This window comes from Passer domesticus, chromosome W, assembly GCF_036417665.1.
Source record: "Passer domesticus isolate bPasDom1 chromosome W, bPasDom1.hap1, whole genome shotgun sequence".
Lineage (NCBI taxonomy): Eukaryota > Metazoa > Chordata > Aves > Passeriformes > Passeridae > Passer > Passer domesticus.
This window is the reverse complement of record NC_087511.1, coordinates 40,854,387-40,875,466: the sequence shown is the minus strand read 5'-3', so window position 1 is coordinate 40,875,466 and position 21,080 is coordinate 40,854,387. Positions and strand designations below refer to the sequence as shown.

Genomic DNA, 21,080 nt, shown 5'->3' with positions numbered 1-21,080 from the left:
TCCCAGCTGCTGAAGTCTCCCTGCACCAGGTTGGCATGAGGCCTTTAAGGCCTCTAAGATTCAAAATTACTGTTGGATAAAGCTGGATTCCCAAAGGAGTGAAACAGACTAGATCTCCTTTTCTAATAGAGCTGAGGCTTTATTTTAAGTTTTACTGTGTCCTTTTTCCAGAGTGAACATTTGCAGTCATGGCCTTGATGCTGCCTAGAGCTGCTGTGAGCCTGTGGGCTATGCCCTGGGTTTGTGGGAGATCAAGGGCAGAGATGTCCTCATTCCTTTGAAATGGGCATCGACTGTGCTGCTGTATACAGTGGGGCAAGCTCTGTGCTCCCTGCTCCAGGGAGCTGGTGTCAGAGCCAGACCATCTCATAATGCAATGCGATTGTCAAATTGTCTGTCCTACCTGTGCTTTGTATACTGGTGCTTTACTCGATCACTGTAGTTTGGAGCCCAGAGAAGTGGTTTTGCCTGAAGCACGCAGCTCTAGGTCTGACTTCAATCACCTTGCACTAGCCAGGGAAGGTGGCAGTGTTGAGACCTGTGCCCATGTGTCCCCTCTATCCTCGGGGGGGAGGGGTCTGTCCTAACCACACTGCATGGCTCTGGGCGCCTTTGTGCAACAATGAGCAAGGGTGAAGGGGCACCTGCTCCCACCTGGTGTTTGGTGCAGCTAATTTTGTATGAAGAAGGTCCCACAATCACATTAGCCAAGCTTTTGGCAAGCCTTCTCTCCCACAAGAAGGAAGAAATAGTTTGGAACTGCAAGGCAAAGGGTGAGTTGAGGGAGAGGAAACAGGACATGACAGAGAAGTGTGAGGTAGGAGCTGCTGTGGCTTCCTCTGAATGCTGAAGGGGCCCTAAGAGGACTTTGCCCTGCAATTCCTTCAGAAAAAGTAACTTGGACAGTGAGGGATGAACAGAGGGGATTGAAAACCCAGATGCTGAGGGAAAACGCTGTCCTGGTTCTGGCCAGGACAGGGTTCACTTTTGCAGTAGTTGGGAAGGAGGTTATTCTATACCACCTCACATCATTGCCGGGGGCGGGGGAAAGGGATTCTTGCTTCTGAGGAGAAGGGGTTCCTCCGGGCTGAGAAAACGTGGCAGACTAGTCTGACATTTGTTTATTGTTGGGGGCTTTCCATGTAATTTTTTTTCTTATACCTTTTGTTATTAATATTGTTGCTGCTACTGTTCAGTTTTCTAATTTCATTGCTGTTTCCAGTAAATTGTTCTTATCTCAACCCATGATCTTCATGTTTTGTGCCTCAAAGTCTCAACCCGATCCCAATGACCCAGTGGAAAGCGAAAGGGGAAGAGGGAGGGAGAGAGAACAACCTGTGGTTTGGGAGAGTCTAGGTGGGGGCACCAAATTGGGGAGTACCATTCCTAAACCACGACAAATACCTTGCTGGGAGAGGTTTAATTCAGCAGAGACAGATTCCTCTGGGCTGGAAGAGCCCCACAGCTGCTCTTCTTCAGTCCCACCTTACTGCTTGGGCTTTAGAAAAAGGAGGGCAGAAGAGAGGAGGCAGGGATTAAGTACTAGTTGGCTCCTTGGAAGAGACCACCAGATAATTACATTATTCATAAGCATCTAGGAGAAAACAAGGCAGTGCCTGCCAGCACTGGATGCTTGAGAACAAGCATCATACATGTCTGATTCCTCCTGATATGAGCAGGGCTGGGGCTGTAGATGCAATGCCACTTGGCTGTAGCAATGTTTCTAGCCCTAAGGAAATGCCACCCAGGTGAGGATGTGAGTGCCCAAACAGACCGAGAAGTGGTTGTGGAGTGGTGGCTGGTAATGGAAGAGCTGTGGGATGTCTGTTTCAGGTGGTTCAAGGGGAACCAGAGCTTCAAACCCCTGGTGGAACAGGGTCTGTGCTGGGACGAGCGGCTAGGAATGAGTCCTGCAGTGGGGCCTGGTGGGGCAGTCCAGTCCTGCCTAAAAAATCAATCAGGGAAAGGAAAAACCTGCAAAAAAAAAAAAAAAATTGAGGAAAGGAGTCCTACAGGTACCTTTGGGTGGAGAGGAAGGGCTGGGTCCCTACACACACCTTTTCACTCGGGGGAAAATCAAGCCTCTGGGGCATGTTGCCCGCAAAGCCTCGCCGAGGCCGCAAAGAGACCACCTTTTACGGGTCCAAACCTGCCTCACTGCCCGAACCTAGGCGCGCGGTCCAGTCAGGTGAGCCCGGGCACGCAAAGCGCACTCGAGCACTCGCCTCCCGCCCCTCCTGCTTGGCTGCAATCCTTCCCACACGTTTCCCTTTCCCCGGGTGCTTAGCCAATTGCTAGGCGAGGGTAGCTCGGATGGCTGTCGTAGTGGGACTTTCCGCCTGGATTTTCGCGTTGGTGGATTTTTGCCATTGGCTGCTCGACCCGTATTGCCCTATAGAACAGCCACAGCAAGGAAGGCGCTGCAATTGGCTGACGGGTGTTGCTATTGGCTCGTGATGATTGGGAGAGAATAGGAGCGGGGCGGAGGAGGGAGAGTGCGCGGTTTTTTTTTTCCTCGTCCCCTCTCTTCCACCTTTCCGATTGGCTGAGATAGTGGCCGGACGAAATTTCCGATTGGTCAACGCACGCTGTTGGTAGGCGGGTGAGGCAGCGCGAGGCGGAGTTTCCTCTTCCGATGAGTCGGTTCTGAGGTTCAGTCAACCCGAAGCGCCCGACGTACCATCGCTTCTGCGAGTCTGTTCGAGACCTACCGTCACCCGTCTTGAGGAGCTGTTGCCGGCCGCCTCACCTCTTTTCTTCTCCGCGCCATGGCCTCAGGATCCGAGTAAGTGTGGGCCGTCCGCCAGCAGGCCGCGGCCTAGGCCCCGTTGCGGTGGCGCTGGGCCCGGCTCGGCCTAGCTCTCCTTACCTCGCCTTCGCGCGGCGCCACTCAGGCTGGGCCTGACGGCGGGCCCAATCCTCCTCCCGATCCCGCTGTGTCATTCAGGTTCTGAGGAAGTGGGGGTGGGGCCGGGAGGGGGATGGGCTGCTCTTCGTGTTTGCCTAGCCAGGAGCTTGTCCGCAGTGGGGCCCTAGGTACCGCCGCCCCTTGCCTGCCGGGCCTCCTCGGGAAGTGTTGAGTAATGCGGGGCGAGGCTTGGCCGGGGCCATCTCGCCTGGGCTAGGCCTCATCCAGGAAAGGCTTTGTTTTCCAGAGCCCCCAGCGCTGGGGTGAGCGGCTGGCCGGGACATGAGGGGGAAGAGGCGTGTCCTGGTTTCCTCCCCGCAGGTCCGCAGCGGCCCTCGGATCGGGGCTGGAAAAGACTTGGCATTGGAAGAGGAAGATTTGTTGTACCGGACTAGCCCCTGTGGCAGCTGAAGCAATCAGCTCTATTTTTGTCTCCAGTGCCTTGCCTTACTGTCTTCAGTTCCAGGCTGAGGGTCATATTTTGTGCTCCTCAAAAGTCAGTTGAGTAATACTGGCCTCTCTGCGCCCAGCTCACGTGTGCAAGTCACTTAACAGTCCCTTGAGAGGAGTAAAAATAAAACCTAAAGCTAATTTTCAAATCCGAGAATACTTCAAGTGACTTGTTGGCTTCACCAGAGGCTCTTTTAGTCCCTTTAGTGTCTGTGGTTTATCTTCTCCTTTTCTTTTGCAACTTCTGCAATTTAGACCCACTTGGTCTTATTAAGTCAGTTCCAGCAAGGTGGGCCAAGAATTTAAGGTCTGTGGTAGAGCTTGTGATGGAAGTGATGGTCTCAGAGGTGTATTTTGAGTCTGAGGTGAGCAGTGTTATTAAAAAGAAATTTATGTTTTTGCAAAATTATTCTCAACACATAGGAATCAAAAAAAGTTCCCGTACAACTGGAAAACAGTTACTTCTTCGTTACATGTTTTGGGTCAGTGCTGTTGGCAGCCATCTTGTCTAATTGAGCTTCAGCACAGAGTATAGCATTGCAAGACCTAATAGAGTGTTTCTGAAAAAAATCTTGGATTTGTGTGCGTACCTGTCTGAAACAGTATCTGAGAATTTAGCATCTTGAGCATGGGTATGAACTCGCTGCTTGATTGTCATGTGGTGTTCCAGTAAAGTGGCTGCAATCATCAGGTATTCCACTCAAGGGATTTTTTTTTTAAATACTTACCCAAAGAAAGTATTTCAGACTGTAATTAGGATGTTCAGGGTGGTAACAAAACACGTGACAGATTTTATCTAGGAAGTGAGTTCATGAGGATATTGATAAAAAGGTACACCAGCATACAGGAAGCATGACTGTTTTCACTTTAGTTACTAAAGCTGAAATAATTTTGAGTTGGTGACTTTTCATTGTATATTTAACATAGACATGCAGGAACAAGTTACTTCCCTACTTTATGTGGAGCTCTGAAGGTTGGTAGTTGTTTTCAGAAGATTTGGTAATTACTTTCTGATCTCACTCTTCATACTGTCTACCACAATGCATAGCCTCTGGGCATTATCACATGCTGAACAAGGAAAGCTCTGACACAGAAAAGTGATGAAGTGATGTAATTGTAGAATCACAGAATGGTTTGGGTTGGAAGAGACCTTAACAATCATGTAGTTCCAACCCCTCTGCTATGGGCAGGGACACCTTTTGCTAGACCAGGTTGCTCAATGCCCCATCAAGCCAGATCTTGAACACTTCCAGGGCCAAAGGCTGGAACTAGATGATCTTTGAGATCCCTTCCAACCCAAACCATTCTATGATTTTATGAACCCCCAGGAGAGATGCAGTGTTAGCAAATGGTGATAATAATATTCTAAATTGCTATTGGAAGATAGGTAGTGCTTGTTTGTCAAAGTCCTTACTCTTGTAAGAGAAATAACATCACTCCTGTGTAGCTGTCATAATTTCTTAACACCTTTTTTTTCTTTGTCAGCAGAACTGTTAGGTCAGATAACTGAAGCTGACCCCATGCATTTAGATACTTGCATGCTGTGTTTCTTGGAGAGCTTTTCAATTGCTTTAAGTGCAGCAATGTACTGACAACACTGATCCAGTTTTGCTTCTTAGGAAAGTGCAGATTCAGTTCTTCAGTACTAAAACATTTTTTCTCACACTCAGCAGAACTAAGTGGACATCTTGCTGTGCTCTTCAGCACTTCTGTGTGTTCAAAGGTATCTGAACTTTTTTCCCAGATATATATAATACAACTTTTGATTTATTGGAAGTTTTGGTCCAAAAGCTTCCACTTGCTGCCCAGTTCCTCTTCTATTTATTTTTATCTTGTATCCCAGACCATTTTTTAGGCTGCACAGCAATTTCTACATCCTGAGGGGCAGCTGCTCAGTTTCAGTGATGACTTATATAGCCAAAGTCTGGCATTGGTTTCTTATCAAAAGGCCTTTGGATCCACATTTCATGTGTAGAAGGATATGATTTGCATTTACACTTTGAATAGACTAAATTGTTTTTTTTTTGTGTCCCTTAGCTTATGTTTTAAATATACATGCTACATTAACTTCCAGTGTCCAGGAATGTTGAGGCAAGGTCCTTACAAGTAGGTGGTTGTTTTTATCCACTGCTTTAACCACAAGATCCTGTTTGGCCTGATGATTTATTGGTTTCTTGTTGCACTCTGTTTTCCTGGAAATCCCAGACCTTTTAGGACTGTACCAGGACCATGTTTTAGGTTTAAGGGGGAATGAATTCACGAGCTCCTCCCTGGAGGTATCCAATAGCCTTTCTTGTGTCTTCTTTGGGTTTGGAAAATGAATCTGTAACATCTCACATGGTCATTGAAAGTGATGGATGTTGATGTCTCACCTTTTGCATTCTTTAATGAAGAGAGGGAAAAGGTGGCTTTTAAAAATGCAGTGAACATGTCAAGTGATGCACTGCTGACACAGTCTGTTTATGCTGTGTAGCTGCTTACTCTGCCACTTCCACTCAAGGTTTGATTTCTTCTGGTTATTTTGTCCCTAAAACAGCAAAATGGAGCCAAAGTGTACATCTAGCACCATTGTCCGCAAAGCTTCCTACTCTTTGCTGGTGCTTGCTGTTTGCTTAGGACAAAGGAAGACTTTTTTTTTTTTTTTTTTTTTTTTTTTGTGAGCATCAAACCAAACTGTGCTAAGTTTGTTTTGACCTTAGTCACTGGCACATCTGGACTGCTTTGAGAGAGTAGTCAGATGCCCACCAAGGCAAGTTACAGTAATCTGCTGCTATTGTGGTTGGCTAATATACAACTTCTAAGAGCTCCTTAGGAATCAGTTGGTTCAAGTTCATATTTATTTTGTAAAATGAACTATTTGCTATATTAGATTTTGAAGTAAATAAATTAATCTGCCTTCCTTCCATTTCCTTGTTGTTTGGTGTGCTCAATTTTGTCAAGGCAAACAAATTATGTCACATATGGTGTAACAGGCTAGAGCTGCAGTGAGTCCTGTGATGGTATTATGAAAAGGTGCTTATATCTTCAAAAAAAAAGTAAACCCCATTTTTCATGAGCACTTGAATATTTCTACTGGCTTGCTAGGTTTAACTAATAGGCTTTGACAGGCTAAACTCTTACAGCTCTTCCTGTCAGGAGAGCTACAGCATTGTCCTTTAATTTCCCTATTTATCTGGGATTTGACGCTAAATAGACTTGAGCTTTTGTTTCTGTGGCAGCAGTTATGTGATTTCAGATGAGTCTGACTAATTCTTTTAGGCAAAGCATCTTAGAGTCAGCAGCATCTCACTGACCACTTCTTTTTATAGATAGCTTCATAGCTTGTATCCATTTCAGTAGTAAATTGACTGATGCCAGACCCCCTTCCCAAACCTAGATTGGCTCCTCTTCCAGGTACCTCCCCCCAGTTTATATACTGGGCATGGCATTCTGTAGTGTGGAATATCCCTTTGGCCATTTCAGATCAACTGTCCCAGTTATGCCCCCTCCTGGTTCCTTTTGCAGCTCCTCACTGGCAGAGCATAAGACACTGAAAAGCCCTTGTCTCAGGGTAAGCACTGCTCAGCAACAACCAAAACATCAGTGTGTTATCAGCATTATTCTCATACTGAATCCAAAACACGGCACTGTACCAACTACTGAGAAGAAAATTAATTCTTATCCCAGACAAAACCAGGACTCTTGCAAACAAGTATAGTTTCTAAAAGACAAGACAACAAAGAAACCTGTAGAAAATGGAGAACAAAACAGGGGTGGGTGTGAAAGGGGAAGCAATATCACTTGGACTCCTTAACTTCTGTTTTCTCTCCCAGCTCTAAAGGCGATGACTTATCAACTGCTATTCTGAAGCAGAAGAACAGGCCTAATCGGTTAATTGTTGATGAAGCCATCAATGAAGACAACAGTGTTGTGTCACTGTCCCAGGTGTGTCACCTATAAAAGCAAAGCATTTACTCTGACAATTTGCAAGCTGTTGTTGTCTTTTAACTTGAAATCTAATTTTGCAACATGAATCTAAGTATTTGTGTCAGAAGCTGCAGCAGTTACAAGTGAGGGAGGTGGGAATAATCATATATAATAATTATTAATAAATGATAACATACATTCTGATTCTAACTTTTAGGATTCACTTGAGCTCATGCCCTTAGTCTGGTTTTAGGATTAGATCTTGACTAGTGTAGTGAAAACCCCTGCCTTTGTAGATCTAGTATATTGCTTCTAAGATGTAATCCTTCGAAATCAACTAACTCTCCTTCAAATGCTTGAATTCATAGAATCATTAAGGTTGGAAAAGACCTCCAAGATCACGGAGTCCAACCTTTGATGAAACACCACCATGTCAACCAAACCATAGCACTAAGTGCCATGTCCGGTTGTTTCTTAAACACTTCCAGGGATGGTGACTCCATCACTTCCCTGGGCAGTCTGTTGCAATGCTTAACAACCCTTTCCATGAAGAAATTCTTCCTGATGTCCAACCTGAAGCTCCCCTGGTGCAGCTTGAGGCCATTTCCTCTTACCCTGTCACTGGTTGCCTGGGAGAAAAGGCCAACCCCCACCTGGCTACAACCTTTCAGGGAGTTGTAGAGAATGATAAGGTCTCCCCTGAGCCTCCTTTTCTCCAAGCTAAACAATCCCAGCTCCCTCAGCCACTTCTCATATCACTGACTCTCTAGACCTTTCACCAGCCTTGTTGCCCTTCTCTGGACATGCTCCAGCATCTCAACGTCCTTCTTGTGAGGGGCCCAAAACTGGACACAGTACTAGGTGTGGCCTCACCAGTGCCAAGTACAGAGGGACAATCACTTCCCTCAGCCTGCTGGCCACACTATTTCTGATACAAGCCAGGATGCCATTGGCCTTCTTGGCCACCTGGTCACACGCTGGCTTGTGTTCAGCTGCTGTCAACCAGCACCCCCAGGTCCTTTTCCACTGGTCCACTTTCCAGCCACTCTTCTCCAAGCACTGCATGAGGTTGTTGTGACCCAAGTGCAGGACCTGGCACTTGGCCTTGTTGAACCTCATATTGTTGGCCTCAGCCCATCAATCCAGCCTGTCCGGATCCCTCTGTAGAGCCTTCCTACCCTCCAGCAGATACTCCCACCCAAGTTAATGTCATCTGAGAACTTACTGAGGGTGCAGTTGATCTCCCCATCCAGATTATCAATAAAGATATTAAACAGGACTGGGCCCAACACTGATCCCTGAGGGACACCACTGGTGACTGGCCACCAACTGGATGCAGTACCATTCACCAACATGCTCTGGGCCACACCATCCAGTCACTTCTTAACCCAGCAGAGTGCACCTGTCCAAGCTGTGGACTGCAGCATTCTGCAGGAGAATGTCATGGGAGACAGTGTTAAAGGCTTTACTGAAGTCTAGGTAGATAACATCCACAGCCTTTCCCTCATCCACTAGGCAGGTCACCTGGTCAGAAAAGGAACTCAGGTTGGTCAGGCAGGACCTGCTCCTCCTAAATCCATGCTGGCTGGGCCTGATCCCCTGGTTGTCCTTGTGTCTGCTGTGTGATTGCACTCAAGATGATCTGTTCCATAATCTTGCTGGGCACCGAGGTCAGGCTGACAGGCCTGTAGTTCCCCAGATCCTCCTTCCAATCCTTCTTGCACATGAGTATCCCATTGGCCAACCTCCAGTCCTTTGGGACCTCCCCTGTTAACCAGGACTGCTGATAAATGATGGTGAGTAGCTTGGTGAGCTCTTCCACCAGCTCCATCAGTACTTTCAGGTGAATCTCATCTGGCTCCATAGACCGGTGACAGTGTAAGGGGCTCAGCAGGTCACTAACTGCTTCAATTGTTTTGTCAAAAGTTTGTTCTAATGCTGTTATTGGTTACAGGCAAAAATGGATGAACTGCAGCTGTTTAGAGGAGACACTGTCCTGCTAAAAGGAAAGAAGAGGAGAGAAGCAGTCTGCATTGTTCTGTCAGATGATACCTGCTCAGATGAGAAGATTCGCATGAATAGGGTTGTTCGAAACAACTTGAGAGTGCGCCTGGGTGACGTCATCAGGTGAGGACTAGTTTGTTAACTGTTGTGTATCCCTGGGTTGCCTAAATAATTTGTGCCCTGGCTTTGAATTGTTTTACTCCATAGCAGAGACAGGGTCCTGCAGGAAGTATTCTTGCATCTTCTGGAGGAGGTCGCAGAAATGTTTTCAAGTGTGTCTTGCATCAGGGATCTCGGTTTACTTTTGCATGTCTTTCTGGCTGTATGCATATTCAGATTAATACTAAGATTCTTGAAGACTCTTTGGGACCTTCACAAGCCCTGGTCCTGTCATTAAGTAGTTGAATTACCCCACTGTTGTCATAGTATTCTTCCCAAATTTACATTGTCAAATGAATTCACAAGTTTTTTCCATCTAAATTTTTTATGTTCGCAAGATAACTGAAAACTAGTAAGCAACATTGTAATTGATCTTATAGTTTGGCTAGCTCAAACACTGAGCTGCCCTATAACAAACAGAAGTTAAAACTTGAAGCAGTCAAATATCAATATTAAAAATCCCTGAAGGTTGTTTATATACCAATTTTTGTTATAAAATAATTTTAAAATTAGGAATGCTGGAAGTGTTGCAGGAATTTTGTACAATGCTTGCAGAAGGTAGTGGGAAAGCATTAAAGGATACATTTTGGCTTACAGGAGGCAGGTTCCATTCTATGATGGGAGTGGAAAGAAAAAATATGTCAGCATTTCTTAAACATAAAAATGCTAATTTGCAGGTTTAGATATGTGAGAGCAGACATTTCTCCTGAGCATTCTTTTAATCTGGAATATTGTGCATGTTCTGGGAAAATTGGAACCTGATTTCTGACACTAGACTTCCTGGGGTGATATCTGAAATAATCTTTAAATAAAAATGTGTTTCATATGAACTGTAGAGGAGAGGGACAAGTCTGTTCCACCCATCTCTCTACCATTAGAAAATGCAAGTTTTAAACATGACTGTACTTGGAACAGTGCTTTGAGCTAGTCTGTGGATTTAAAATAAAGGTGAATCCTTACTTTATATGAGGTTACTGTTGGAGTAATTTCTAGTGTGACAGTTCAGCTGGTGCTATCCCCTTCTCTGCTTGGACTGTCTGTAACAGTTCTCAGCCTATCAGATGTGTTACTGATTGTCTTGGATTCATTGCAAGGGTCAGAGAATTTTCACACCTCTTGCCCTCAAAGTTTTTCTTGCTGATCTTAAAGTACTTATTGTGTTAATTTCTTTGGCTTGGTTTCTGCCAAAATCCAGATTCATGCACTAATCGCTTCCTGCTTGTAGTCTGTCAGCTGTTTTCCTTCTGTGGGTCAGTCTGTCTTTTCATTTACTCTTCTGCTATATCCTCACTGTAAAGCATGTAGTTAAACAATCTCATAATAGTCTCTAACAAACTAGCATATGAAACTTGCGTGCTCAGCTGCAGTTGCCCATAGGCTTTTTTTAGCTGGCAAAGCCAGTTTGAGCTTTCTGCCTCTACCACAGCTTGATGCTCTGATGTATTGCTACAGTAGGCTGTTGGCCTATCTTGTAAAATAATAGCTGAAATTGCTATTTAAAAAGGGGGAAGGGGCCTTCAGACTTTACCCTAAATGTTAATTTCCACAAAAAGGGATTGACAGACACCTAGCTATCCCTGGTTGGTACTGAGAACCTTTGTTCAGAATCAGGTTTATCAGTAACAGGAACTCTATTCTAAGTTATGAGGAAGAGAGGAAGGAACAAAGATTTCCTTTCAACTCCCTTTTCCTTACAGTTAGTTCAGCAGTAGCTCGTGGAATCACAGAATGGTTTGGGTTGGAAGGGACCTCAAAGATCATCTAGTCCCAACCCTCCTGCCATGGGTAGGAACACCTTCCACTAGACCAGGCTGCTCAGAGCCCTATCCAGTATGACCCTGAACACTTCCAGGGATGGGGCATCCACAACTTCTCTGGGCAACCTGTGCCAGGGCTTCACCACCTTCACAGTAAAGAATTTCTTCCTATTATCCAATGTAAGTCATCTCTCTCTCAGTTTGAAGACATTCCTCTTTGTCCTGTCACTGCATGCCTTTGTAAAAAGTCCCTCCAGTCTTCTTGTAGGTTCCCTTCAGGTACTGGATGGTGCTATAAGGTCTTGCTGGAACCTTCTCTCCTCCAGGCTGAACAGCTCCAACATTCTCAGCCTCTCTTCATAGGAGAGAGGCTCCAGCCCTCTTACCATCTTTGTGGCCTCCTCTGGGCTTGCTCCAACTGGTCCATGACCTCCTTATGTTGGGGGGGCCAGTGTTGGACACCATATTCTAGGTGGGGTCTCAAAAGAGCCTCTCTTGACCTGCTGACTGTAAGAGCCTAAATGAGAGATGCGGGACTCCAGGCGGCTCTTCCAAATGCAGTTTATTACATCCAAGACGTTACAGCAGTCCAGGGTCGTGGCCGACAGAGCCTGTGCCTACAGCTGTCAGCTGCATCTGCAGGCAGGCCTGGAGACCCTTAGTTTAGGTTACAAATGCATTATATACTTTTCTTTGCTGAGCATCTTAATACAGTAGAACCAATCTATACCTTAACTTTTATCTATAGCCTATCATAACGACTATAATTGCCATATTCATGTTACTATTCTCCAATCACTAAAAGTTAGTACATTACAGTTTAAGCTAGAAGTTGTTTTTCAGTTTTCTTGCAGTGGAAAATTCTGAGACCTTTTTTCTACTTGCAACATCTGCTGACTTGTTTGCCTGTGCTATCTTTCTGCTTGGTAAAAGCGTCTTGTTTGAGGTGCGTTTATCCTTTGCTCTAAGTCATAAAAACCCCCTTCTATCTAACATACCCTTTGCTTCCTTGGTTATCCAGTAAGACTGGCTCAGCAATTCTTTTCATCTATATCAAAACTTGCTTCCATTTCTATTCCTTCCTCAGCTTCTACATTCAAAAATCTTTCTGCTAAGCATACATATCTGTGCGACTTTCTTGTCAAACTTTCATCCTTCCCAACATCTCCCCCGTTCTGATGAACAAAAAAGATGCTAGAACCTGTCTTATTCATCATTCTCTGCACACACTGAAGTGCACAGGGTACCACTACCATAACTGCAATTATCACCACTAACACAATCAAGCCTAAATTAGAAAATTCCTTCAGCCAAGGTGCAAAGCTCCAACCATCAAACAAATTGTCTAACCAAGATGATTCATCTGTTGTAATTTGGTTAGCTAAATCTCTTAAATTTTGCAGCTGTTTATGAATAGAAGCAGAATGATCAGACAAATTCATAAAACACAGTCCTTCAAAATCTTCACAACCATGCCCATGTGCTAGTAAAAGAAAGTCAATAGCAGCTGTGTTTTGTAAAGTGGCATGTCTGACTGCCTCCTCATCTGTCAGCAAAGCACTAATTATGGTAGAGGTGGCATTCACTTCTTTACTTAGCCAACACCCTAATTTGTTTAACTGTTTCAGTGCAATTGCAGAACTTAACTGAGGCAAAAAAAATGCTTGTAACAATTGAATTTCCAGAGTTCTAAGGGTGAAATTCACTATCACAGTTGCTCTCATAATGATGCCCTAAGGAAGATCTTATTTTTCTATTTTTCTTTTTGATTGCTTTTTTGATACTGGGAGCAATTATTGTAAGTTGTCCCAGAGCACAAGGGCCACCGTCTAGTTTTGAGGGAATACCTTGCCAAGCCCTGTCTCCACAGATAAGCCAAATTCCTTTAGGAAATCAAATTGGAAGTTTGTTAAAACTATCTGTGTGAGGTTCATCATATATAAGAAGCTTAGTTTGATGACACCAAGAAGTCATATTGCTATAAACTGGGTGAAAAGGAGTAACATTTAAATGTGGCCCATTTTTTCCTACAAAATGAAACAAATAACAAGTGCCCATAGTTAATGAACCTAAAATTTCTAATTCTTTAAGATCAGATTTATCAATTTTAAAATTATCAATATAAGTTTGGTGTCTTGGGCTAGGAGTTGGGAAATGTGATGATCATCATATGGCCAGTATTTCTCAAAAGTAACATTATCAAAACCTTCTGGGAAAGGCACTCCCAACTAAACAAGTTGAAAAAGGTTTATCAGGGCTAGTGTTAGATAAGCAAATGGTGTCAGAGCCTGCAGACTTGGCTAAAGAAACCCAAACATTTGTTTTTGGTTGAGTTACAGGTAAAGCTTCACTGCAAAGATAAAAACAAAAGGTTAAAAGTAACATACACCCACGCAAATAATAATACAACTCCATTCTTTTTTGATCCGTTTCTGGCAGACAGTTTTCTCTGGGTGATTCTGCGTAGATCACGTTTGCGTGCCTGTCTCTCGGCTTCCACTCACAGGATCACTGGCTGGTGTGGAAGCGTCCACGGGCTTTGAGGGGTGGTACAGTTTCACGTTTTTTGCTGGAATCCACTTGAGTCTTGTATCTGTAGAAACACACGCAAACCCCTTGCCCCATGTAATAAGATCAAATGGTCCCTCTATTTTTCCTGATTCTAGACTTTTAATTAAAACTGGAGGGTATTCCTTCAGTTTTGCTTTTTTGTTGTTCTTGAAATGTCTGTAAATGGGGGGATCTGGCTCTTCTGCAGAGCTATTCAAAAAATTATAAATATACAAAGCCTTATTCAACCTTCTTTGAGGTGTATCCTGGGCTCCTCCCCCCCCCCCCCCCTCCCCCTTTTTGTTGATCTAAAATGCATTTTAGAGTTTGATGTGTTCTTTCTACCATTCCCTGACCTGTAGGAGAATAGAGAATACCAAATGTATGGTGAACACCCCAGTCATTTAAAAACGTGGCTAATTCTTGTGAAGCATATGAAGGACCATTATCAGTTTTAATTTCTTGAGGGACACCTAATGAAGAAAATGCTTGTGAAAAATGCTGGCAAACATGCTTAGCTGTTTCTCCTGTATGTACAGACGCAAAAACTGCTTTTGAAAATGTATCAATAGAGACATGGATATTTTAAAATTTCCCAACAGAAGGTTACTTTGTGACATCTGTTTGCCACTTCTGCAAACTTTCCAACCCCCTTGGGTTGGTTGCTCCCGTAGAAGGGATAGGCTGGACAAGCTGGCAGTCAGGGCAAGCCCGTACAATGGCTTGTGCCTGTTCTAGGGAGATGTGAAAATCTCGTCTGAGAGCCTGTGCATTTTGGTGAAAAAAGGCATAACTCAATTTAGCTTGTTCAACAATGTTAGGTAAGGTAGCTGCAGGAAGCACTGAAGTGCAATCTTTAATGTCTCTTGCAGTTCCTTCATCACACGCTGCTGATGCCAATGCATCAGCTCGTGCATTCCCTTCTGCCATAAATCCTGGGAGACCAGAGTGAGCTCTAATGTGAGCAACAAAGTAAGGATTAGTTCTATGTAGCAAAATTTGATAAAGACAGGTAAGCCAAAGACACAATGTGTCATTGCTAACATCTTTTAAAACAGACCCTTCAATTCTCTTAACAACATTAGCAAAATATGCTGAATCAGTGACTTAAGTTAAAGGGTTCTGGAAAGAGCTGAAATGCTCTTCAACTGCAGCCAATTCAACGATCTGAGAACCATTGACCTTTTGAACATCTTGCTCCCAGGATTTGATGTTTTTATTTTGCCATGTAATTACTGCTTTGTGTGTTTGTCCTGATCCATCAGTGAAAAGAGTAACTGCATCTAAAGGTTCTTCACTGATAAGGGGTTTCTCTTTGTAGCATAATTTAGCTTTGATCAGTTTGTGTGCTGGGTAATGAATGGAGCAAACACCTGGAAAATCTAACAAGGCATACAGCAAATCTTCTGACTTTTGCATGGCCCAATCAAAATAGGATTTAATCATAGTTAAATAGATTATTTTAAATTTGCAACCTGCTATAGAAAGAAGCCTTGCTCTGCCCTTAATGATAATTTGAGAAATCATCTCTAAAGATGTGAAGATTGTCTTTGGTGACCCGTAAGAAAGAAAAACCCATTAAATTATTAACAAAGGATCATTTTGAGAAGAATCCCATTGGAAAATGAGGCCATACTGTCTCAGCGTTTCTCCTAGAACTGCAAGGAAAAAAGGTTTAGCTAGAACATAGTGATGTGCTTGTCTATTTTGCAGAGCATTGGCAATTTTCTCCAAAGCCTTGCTAGTTTCAGAAGTAGGAGATCTGGGGGATGATTTTTTGGCTCCCTCAGTGGTTCTTGGTGCTGGTGGCAACCTGCCCAGCAATGAGATGTAGATTTCGCTGCCCCTGCAGAGTGAACTTCTGGCTCTTGTCTTAGTCTTTCTCGACCGCCTTGGGTGCCTCGCGCACCTGCAGCACTCGGCGGGCCACGGTGCCTGAGCCGTGGCTGAAGTGGCTGAGCTGGACCCCGCGGTGCTGCCGGCTCCCATGCACCTTGGCCATGGAGCCCATGCCGGCCCTGCTGCACAGGGACAGGTGCCGGGCTGTGGAGGCTGCTCTTGTGTAAAACCGGTTCTTTAATTTTCTGATGGGAGATGGGAACCCCTGTTCTGGGACTGCCGGGCTGCTGGAAATCTGATGCTTGTGGGGATTGTTCCAAACCAGGAAGCAGCGACGGAGAATTCCCGGGGCTTGGTATTTCTTTCTGGGTTGAAAAATCTTCATTCCTGGAGCAAGCCCTGGCGTTATTTTGAAACATTTCTAGTTGGTTTTCGGGGTTTCTTGGCTTTGGAGTAAAGCAATTTCCCTCTCTCCGAGTTAGCATTAGTTTTGTCTGCCTCTCCTACTGCATCAGCAGTTGCTGTAGTCTTCTCCTCCCCCCCCCCCCCTTTCCTCATGGTTTGAGAGGCCGTCCAGGACTGCTCGGAGGGACGCGGTTGCGAGGGTGCGGGTGGAATGGGGGTGGGAGAGGGGCGCGGCAGCAGGGGATTCATGGCAAAGATTTCCACAAGGACTCGGCAAGCGGGGAGAAGTTCCGCTGCTGTTTTGTCACGCTGAGAGATAGCATTATAGAGTTTAACCCCCACAGATTCCCAAAAGTCTCTAGTATAGACGGCTTCAGAGTCAGCATTTGGGATATGAGTTATAGTCCATTTTAAAAGCTCTTTGAGCTCTCGCTTAGGCAAGGTTTTTGGACTTGACTTAATTAAAGCTTTTAAATGCTGATACACATCTCTCCAAGGAACAGACCTATTCTGCCCCATTATTCCCAGTGCTCACCTGCTGTCCAGCTATGCAGCAGGCGCTGTACGTAGAGGCTCCAATCCAGGTACTGTCCAGCAGCAACTCCTGTCCGGGCCCCGGTCACCCTCCTTCCAGGTGCCTGATCTGTGCAGCCACTTCCTACTGAGTTCACCGGGAGGTCTCTTACTGCCAATAAGTCCGAGTTTGCCAACTAAAACGTGGGCGCCACTGTAAGAGCCTAAATGAGAGATGCAGGACTCCAGGCGGCTCTTCCAAATGCACTTTATTACATCCAAGACGTTACAGCAGTCCAGGGTCGTGGCCGACAGAGCCTGTGCCTACAGCTGTCAGCTGCATCTGCAGGCAGGCCTGGAGACCCTTAGTTTAGGTTACAAATGCATTATATACTTTTCTTTGCTGAGCATCTTAATACAGTAGAACCAATCTATACCTTAACTTTTATCTATAGCCTATCATAACGACTATAATTGCCATATTCATGTTACTATTCTCCAATCACTAAAAGTTAGTACATTACAGTTTAAGCTAGAAGTTGTTTTTCAGTTTTCTTGCAGTGGAAAATTCTGAGACCTTTTTTCTACTTGCAACATCTGCTGACTTGTTTGCCTGTGCTATCTTTCTGCTTGGTAAAAGCGTCTTGTTTGAGGTGCGTTTATCCTTTGCTCTAAGTCATAAAAACCCCCTTCTATCTAACATACCCTTTGCTTCCTTGGTTATCCAGTAAGACTGGCTCAGCAATTCTTTTCATCTATATCAAAACTTGCTTCTATTTCTATTCCTTCCTCAGCTTCTACATTCAAAAATCTTTCTGCTAAGCATACATATCTGTGAGACTTTCTTGTCAAACTTTCATCCTTCCCAACAGCTGACCACGCTGCTTTAGATGCAGTCCAGGACAGAGTTGGTTTCTGGGATGCAAGTTCACATAACCAAGTCATATCAAGCTTCTTGTCCACCAACACCCCTAAGTCCTTCTCAGCAGGGCTGCTCTCAATCCATTCTCCACCCAGGCTGTACTTGTGCTTGGGATTGCCCTGACCTAGGTGCAGGAGCATGTGTTGAAACAAAAGTTAGCTCATGACTCTTGCAGGTCTTGAGGCTGCATTAGTAACTTGTGAATGTATCTTGGGCACAGCAAAGGGGAGCTACACAAGAGCGGGGGGGGGAGATAGTACGAAACGCTTCAGCAGTTTTGGATAGGGCTGAGAGGAGTGAAGGAAAGCGCGTGTTGAAAAGACTAGCTCTTTGATGGGCATGATTTTTGCCTTGTCAGCATTCTTATGCACGTGTGAAGTCTCCATAGGGCTTTGGAGGGTCCTTTCTGGCATTTATACTGGCCTGAGAAGGGACATCACTGCCTTTCCCAAACTGGGTTTTTTAAGTCCAGCATGATATGGTTAACTGGAGTTTTCTTCTGTTGCAGCATCCAGCCTTGCCCAGATGTGAAATATGGCAAACGTATCCATGTGTTACCAATTGATGACACAGTAGAAGGGATCACAGGGAATCTGTTTGAGGTCTATCTCAAGCCATATTTCCTGGAAGCTTACAGACCCATCAGGAAAGGTAATAGGACCTGTTATTGAAGTCCTGATACCAAATAAAAAGAATTTCTGGAAGCTTGCACAGATCTCCATGGAGCATTAGACTGATGACTGTAGAGTAAGATTTTGCTGTTGTGGATTTAATTTTTTCCTAAACTTCAGAAAAAAGAGTGATATCTATTGCTGGCTGGTAGAACAGCTTGATAGTTCTCTGTCATGGTTTAATCCCAGCCAGCAACTAAGTACCATGCAGCTGCTTGCTCATACCTCCTCCCTACTTCTCAGTGGGAGGAGGATTGGAAAAAAAGTAACTCACGGGTTGAGGTAAGAACAGTTTAATAATATTAATTATAATAATACTAATAATTGGAGAGAGAGAGGGAGGGAGGAATAAAACCCAAGAGATACAAGTGATGCACAATACAGTTGCTCACCATCCACTGACTGATGCCCAGACCATCCTCAAGCCGCAATATGTGGCTCCTGGGCAATTCCCCCGTTAACATACTGGGCATGACATTCTATGGTGTGGAATATCCCTTTGGCCAGTTCAGATCAACTGTCCCAGCTATGCCCCCTCCTGGTTCCTTTTGCAGCTCCTCACTGGCAGAGCATGAGACACTGAAAAGCCCTTGTCTCAGGGTAAGCACTGTTCAGCAACAACCAAAACCATCAGTGTGTTATCAGCATTATTCTCATACTGAATCTAAAACACAGCACTGTACCAGCTACTCAGAAAAAAATGAACTCTTATCCCAGATGACACCAGGACATTCTCCTGTGTTTTTTTGCTACGTGGGATGGGAGGACATCAAAAAAGGCTTAGGTCGAAGTCAGTTTAATGAGATTTTTCTCCTGAGTTGCTACCACTTGATGGGATTGGGGAGTTGCCCACATATTAATCAGTGGGTTAGATATACTAAATGGCACCCTGACTAAATGCACTTTTTCCAAAGTAATTTAATTAATAACTGGGAAAGTGCATAAAAAACAAATATACATTTAGAGTTGTGCTAGTAGCACTTCTGCTGGAATAAATAGGTCCTAATACAATATGTACACAAGTTGAATTTATCCAGTTTCTGTAGTCCAGTTTACCTAGGATTCATAGTGCAGTACCATATATTATTCTGTTTTTGGAGACAACCAGTCTAGTTATAATAACTTCAAAACTAATTTAGATTAAGTCAAAGCTTTTTGCCATTTTTAGAAATGTTAAATTGAAACTGGATGGAAAAGAATCATGATGCCTTGCCTTTGTGTTTTGTATTTAGGCAGAATATAATTTTTCTATTGTTTGCTGGTTTTGTTTGCTGTTTGTGTTTCTTGATGAAATTTGATGGTGCTCGAGTGGTCACAGTACATGCAGCTCTTGAATTTAAAATGCAGAGCAGTGTTAAAAATGCCGGCAGTGTATACCTGTGTAACCCACTTCGTTGTCCTCTGGGGCTGCTGGTAGTACAAGGGTTGACATTTGCAGTGGTCTACTGAAATGTGGGGTTTTATAGGTGACATCTTCTTGGTGCGTGGAGGGATGCGTGCAGTGGAGTTCAAAGTGGTGGAGACAGATCCAAGCCCATACTGCATAGTGGCTCCGGACACAGTGATCCATTGCGAGGGAGAGCCCATCAAAAGAGAGGTGAGCAGAATGCTGCTGTGCAGTGCTACTGAATCCCCTCTGTCTGAAATCTGTTTTAGTGACACTCCTTAAGAGCAGCGGTCTTTGCAGTTCCTGTTTTGGCATTTTGTGTATTGAATGTAATGATTAAAACCTCTGGTTTCAGGAGATGAGCTGCTGTTGAAGATAGTCAGAGAAATGTGCTTCCAGTATCCTTCCTCATATGCTGAGATAGCACCAGTGCATAGGTTTGCTGACAAGATGCCATACTTTGGCAGCAGCTCTTTTGCATCTGCTTCCATATATCTCATGCTGGACTTAGATTAATCTTTTAATTCTAAAATTCCCTTGATACCTAGCAGGGAGGGCTTACGATGTTGCTGAATTTCATGCCATGTGAAAAGAAAGCAATTGGTACTTTTTCAGTGAGAAATTTGAAATGTAAATTATGGATTTTTTTTTTCTTTTTTCCTCCCAGTCCCTTAAGGTGTCTAGCCTTGGGTGTCCCAAGCTTGAGGCAGCCTGAGTGGATTGTGTGTCAGGTCTTGGCCACCTTACTGTTACAGAGTAGGAAATCTCAGGAATGGGCTAAGGTAGCTGTATGCTTCATAAAGTAAGTGCCTTTTTACCGCCTGCAAATCAGGTTGAGTCTTAGTTTGTAGCTAGCTCTGCCTTTTCAAAAATATTCACCTCTATTTGACACTTGTGAGGCCATATCTGGGCACTAGATGAGTCCAGTTTGGGTTCTTCAGGATACCACAGAGATAGGAGCAAGTTCAGCTAAGGCCACCAAAATTGATGAGGGAGCTGGAGGTCAGAATGAATGAGAAACAGCTGGGAGTGAGTTGATGCAGCACGAAGAAGGGAAGGCAAAGGTTCAGGGTTACTGGCAACTGCCTGATAGGAAGGTGTGGATAATCAGGCTCTCCCAAGAGCTGCACCCAGGGACAGGACTAGAAGCAATAACACAAGCTGGATCAAGGAAAATTCCCAATGGAAAAAGGCTTCTACAAACCCTGGAACAAGATCTGGAGAGGGCAGGAACCTCCAGACCTGGAGACCTTCAGCACTTGGTAGGGCTAGACCCTGAGCAACCTGCTTGAAGTGTAGTAGTTCCAGTTTGTGGGACTCGGACTGGTCCCCTCTGAGATTCCAGGCTATGTTATTTTATTTTAGCATGGCCTAATGTTACAGATAACTAAGGCCAGTAGAAATTTGGACAGCCAAATGAACGGATCCTGTAGAGCTATACTCAAAGAGTTGGTTGCAGGTGGTCTTATCTGCACATCTGGATTGTAACATTTTCTGTTAATTTGAGTCAATCCCAAGAGAAAACACTGTGTTGGAGAACTGTATGGTAGCTAGGGTATGTCAGGTAGTTAGAAATACCACTTAGAGTTTAAGGAATAAGTATATTTTA

At 44.3% G+C, this 21,080-nt stretch overlaps 1 protein-coding gene across 1 annotated transcript in view; it reads left to right on the top strand.

Moving 5' to 3' along the window:
- Window positions 1-2,620: 2,620 nt before the first annotated feature.
- LOC135289186 (transitional endoplasmic reticulum ATPase-like) overlaps window positions 2,621-21,080 on the top strand; it is a 61,918-nt gene continuing 43,458 nt past the window's right edge. Inside the window, exons 1-5 of the mRNA XM_064402622.1 lie at window positions 2,621-2,785; window positions 7,171-7,282; window positions 9,219-9,391; window positions 17,922-18,064; window positions 19,551-19,681. Of these exons, the coding sequence (XP_064258692.1) occupies window positions 2,769-2,785; window positions 7,171-7,282; window positions 9,219-9,391; window positions 17,922-18,064; window positions 19,551-19,681 (576 nt within the window). The 5' untranslated portion in view covers window positions 2,621-2,768. The remainder of the gene's footprint in view (window positions 2,786-7,170; window positions 7,283-9,218; window positions 9,392-17,921; window positions 18,065-19,550; window positions 19,682-21,080) is intronic.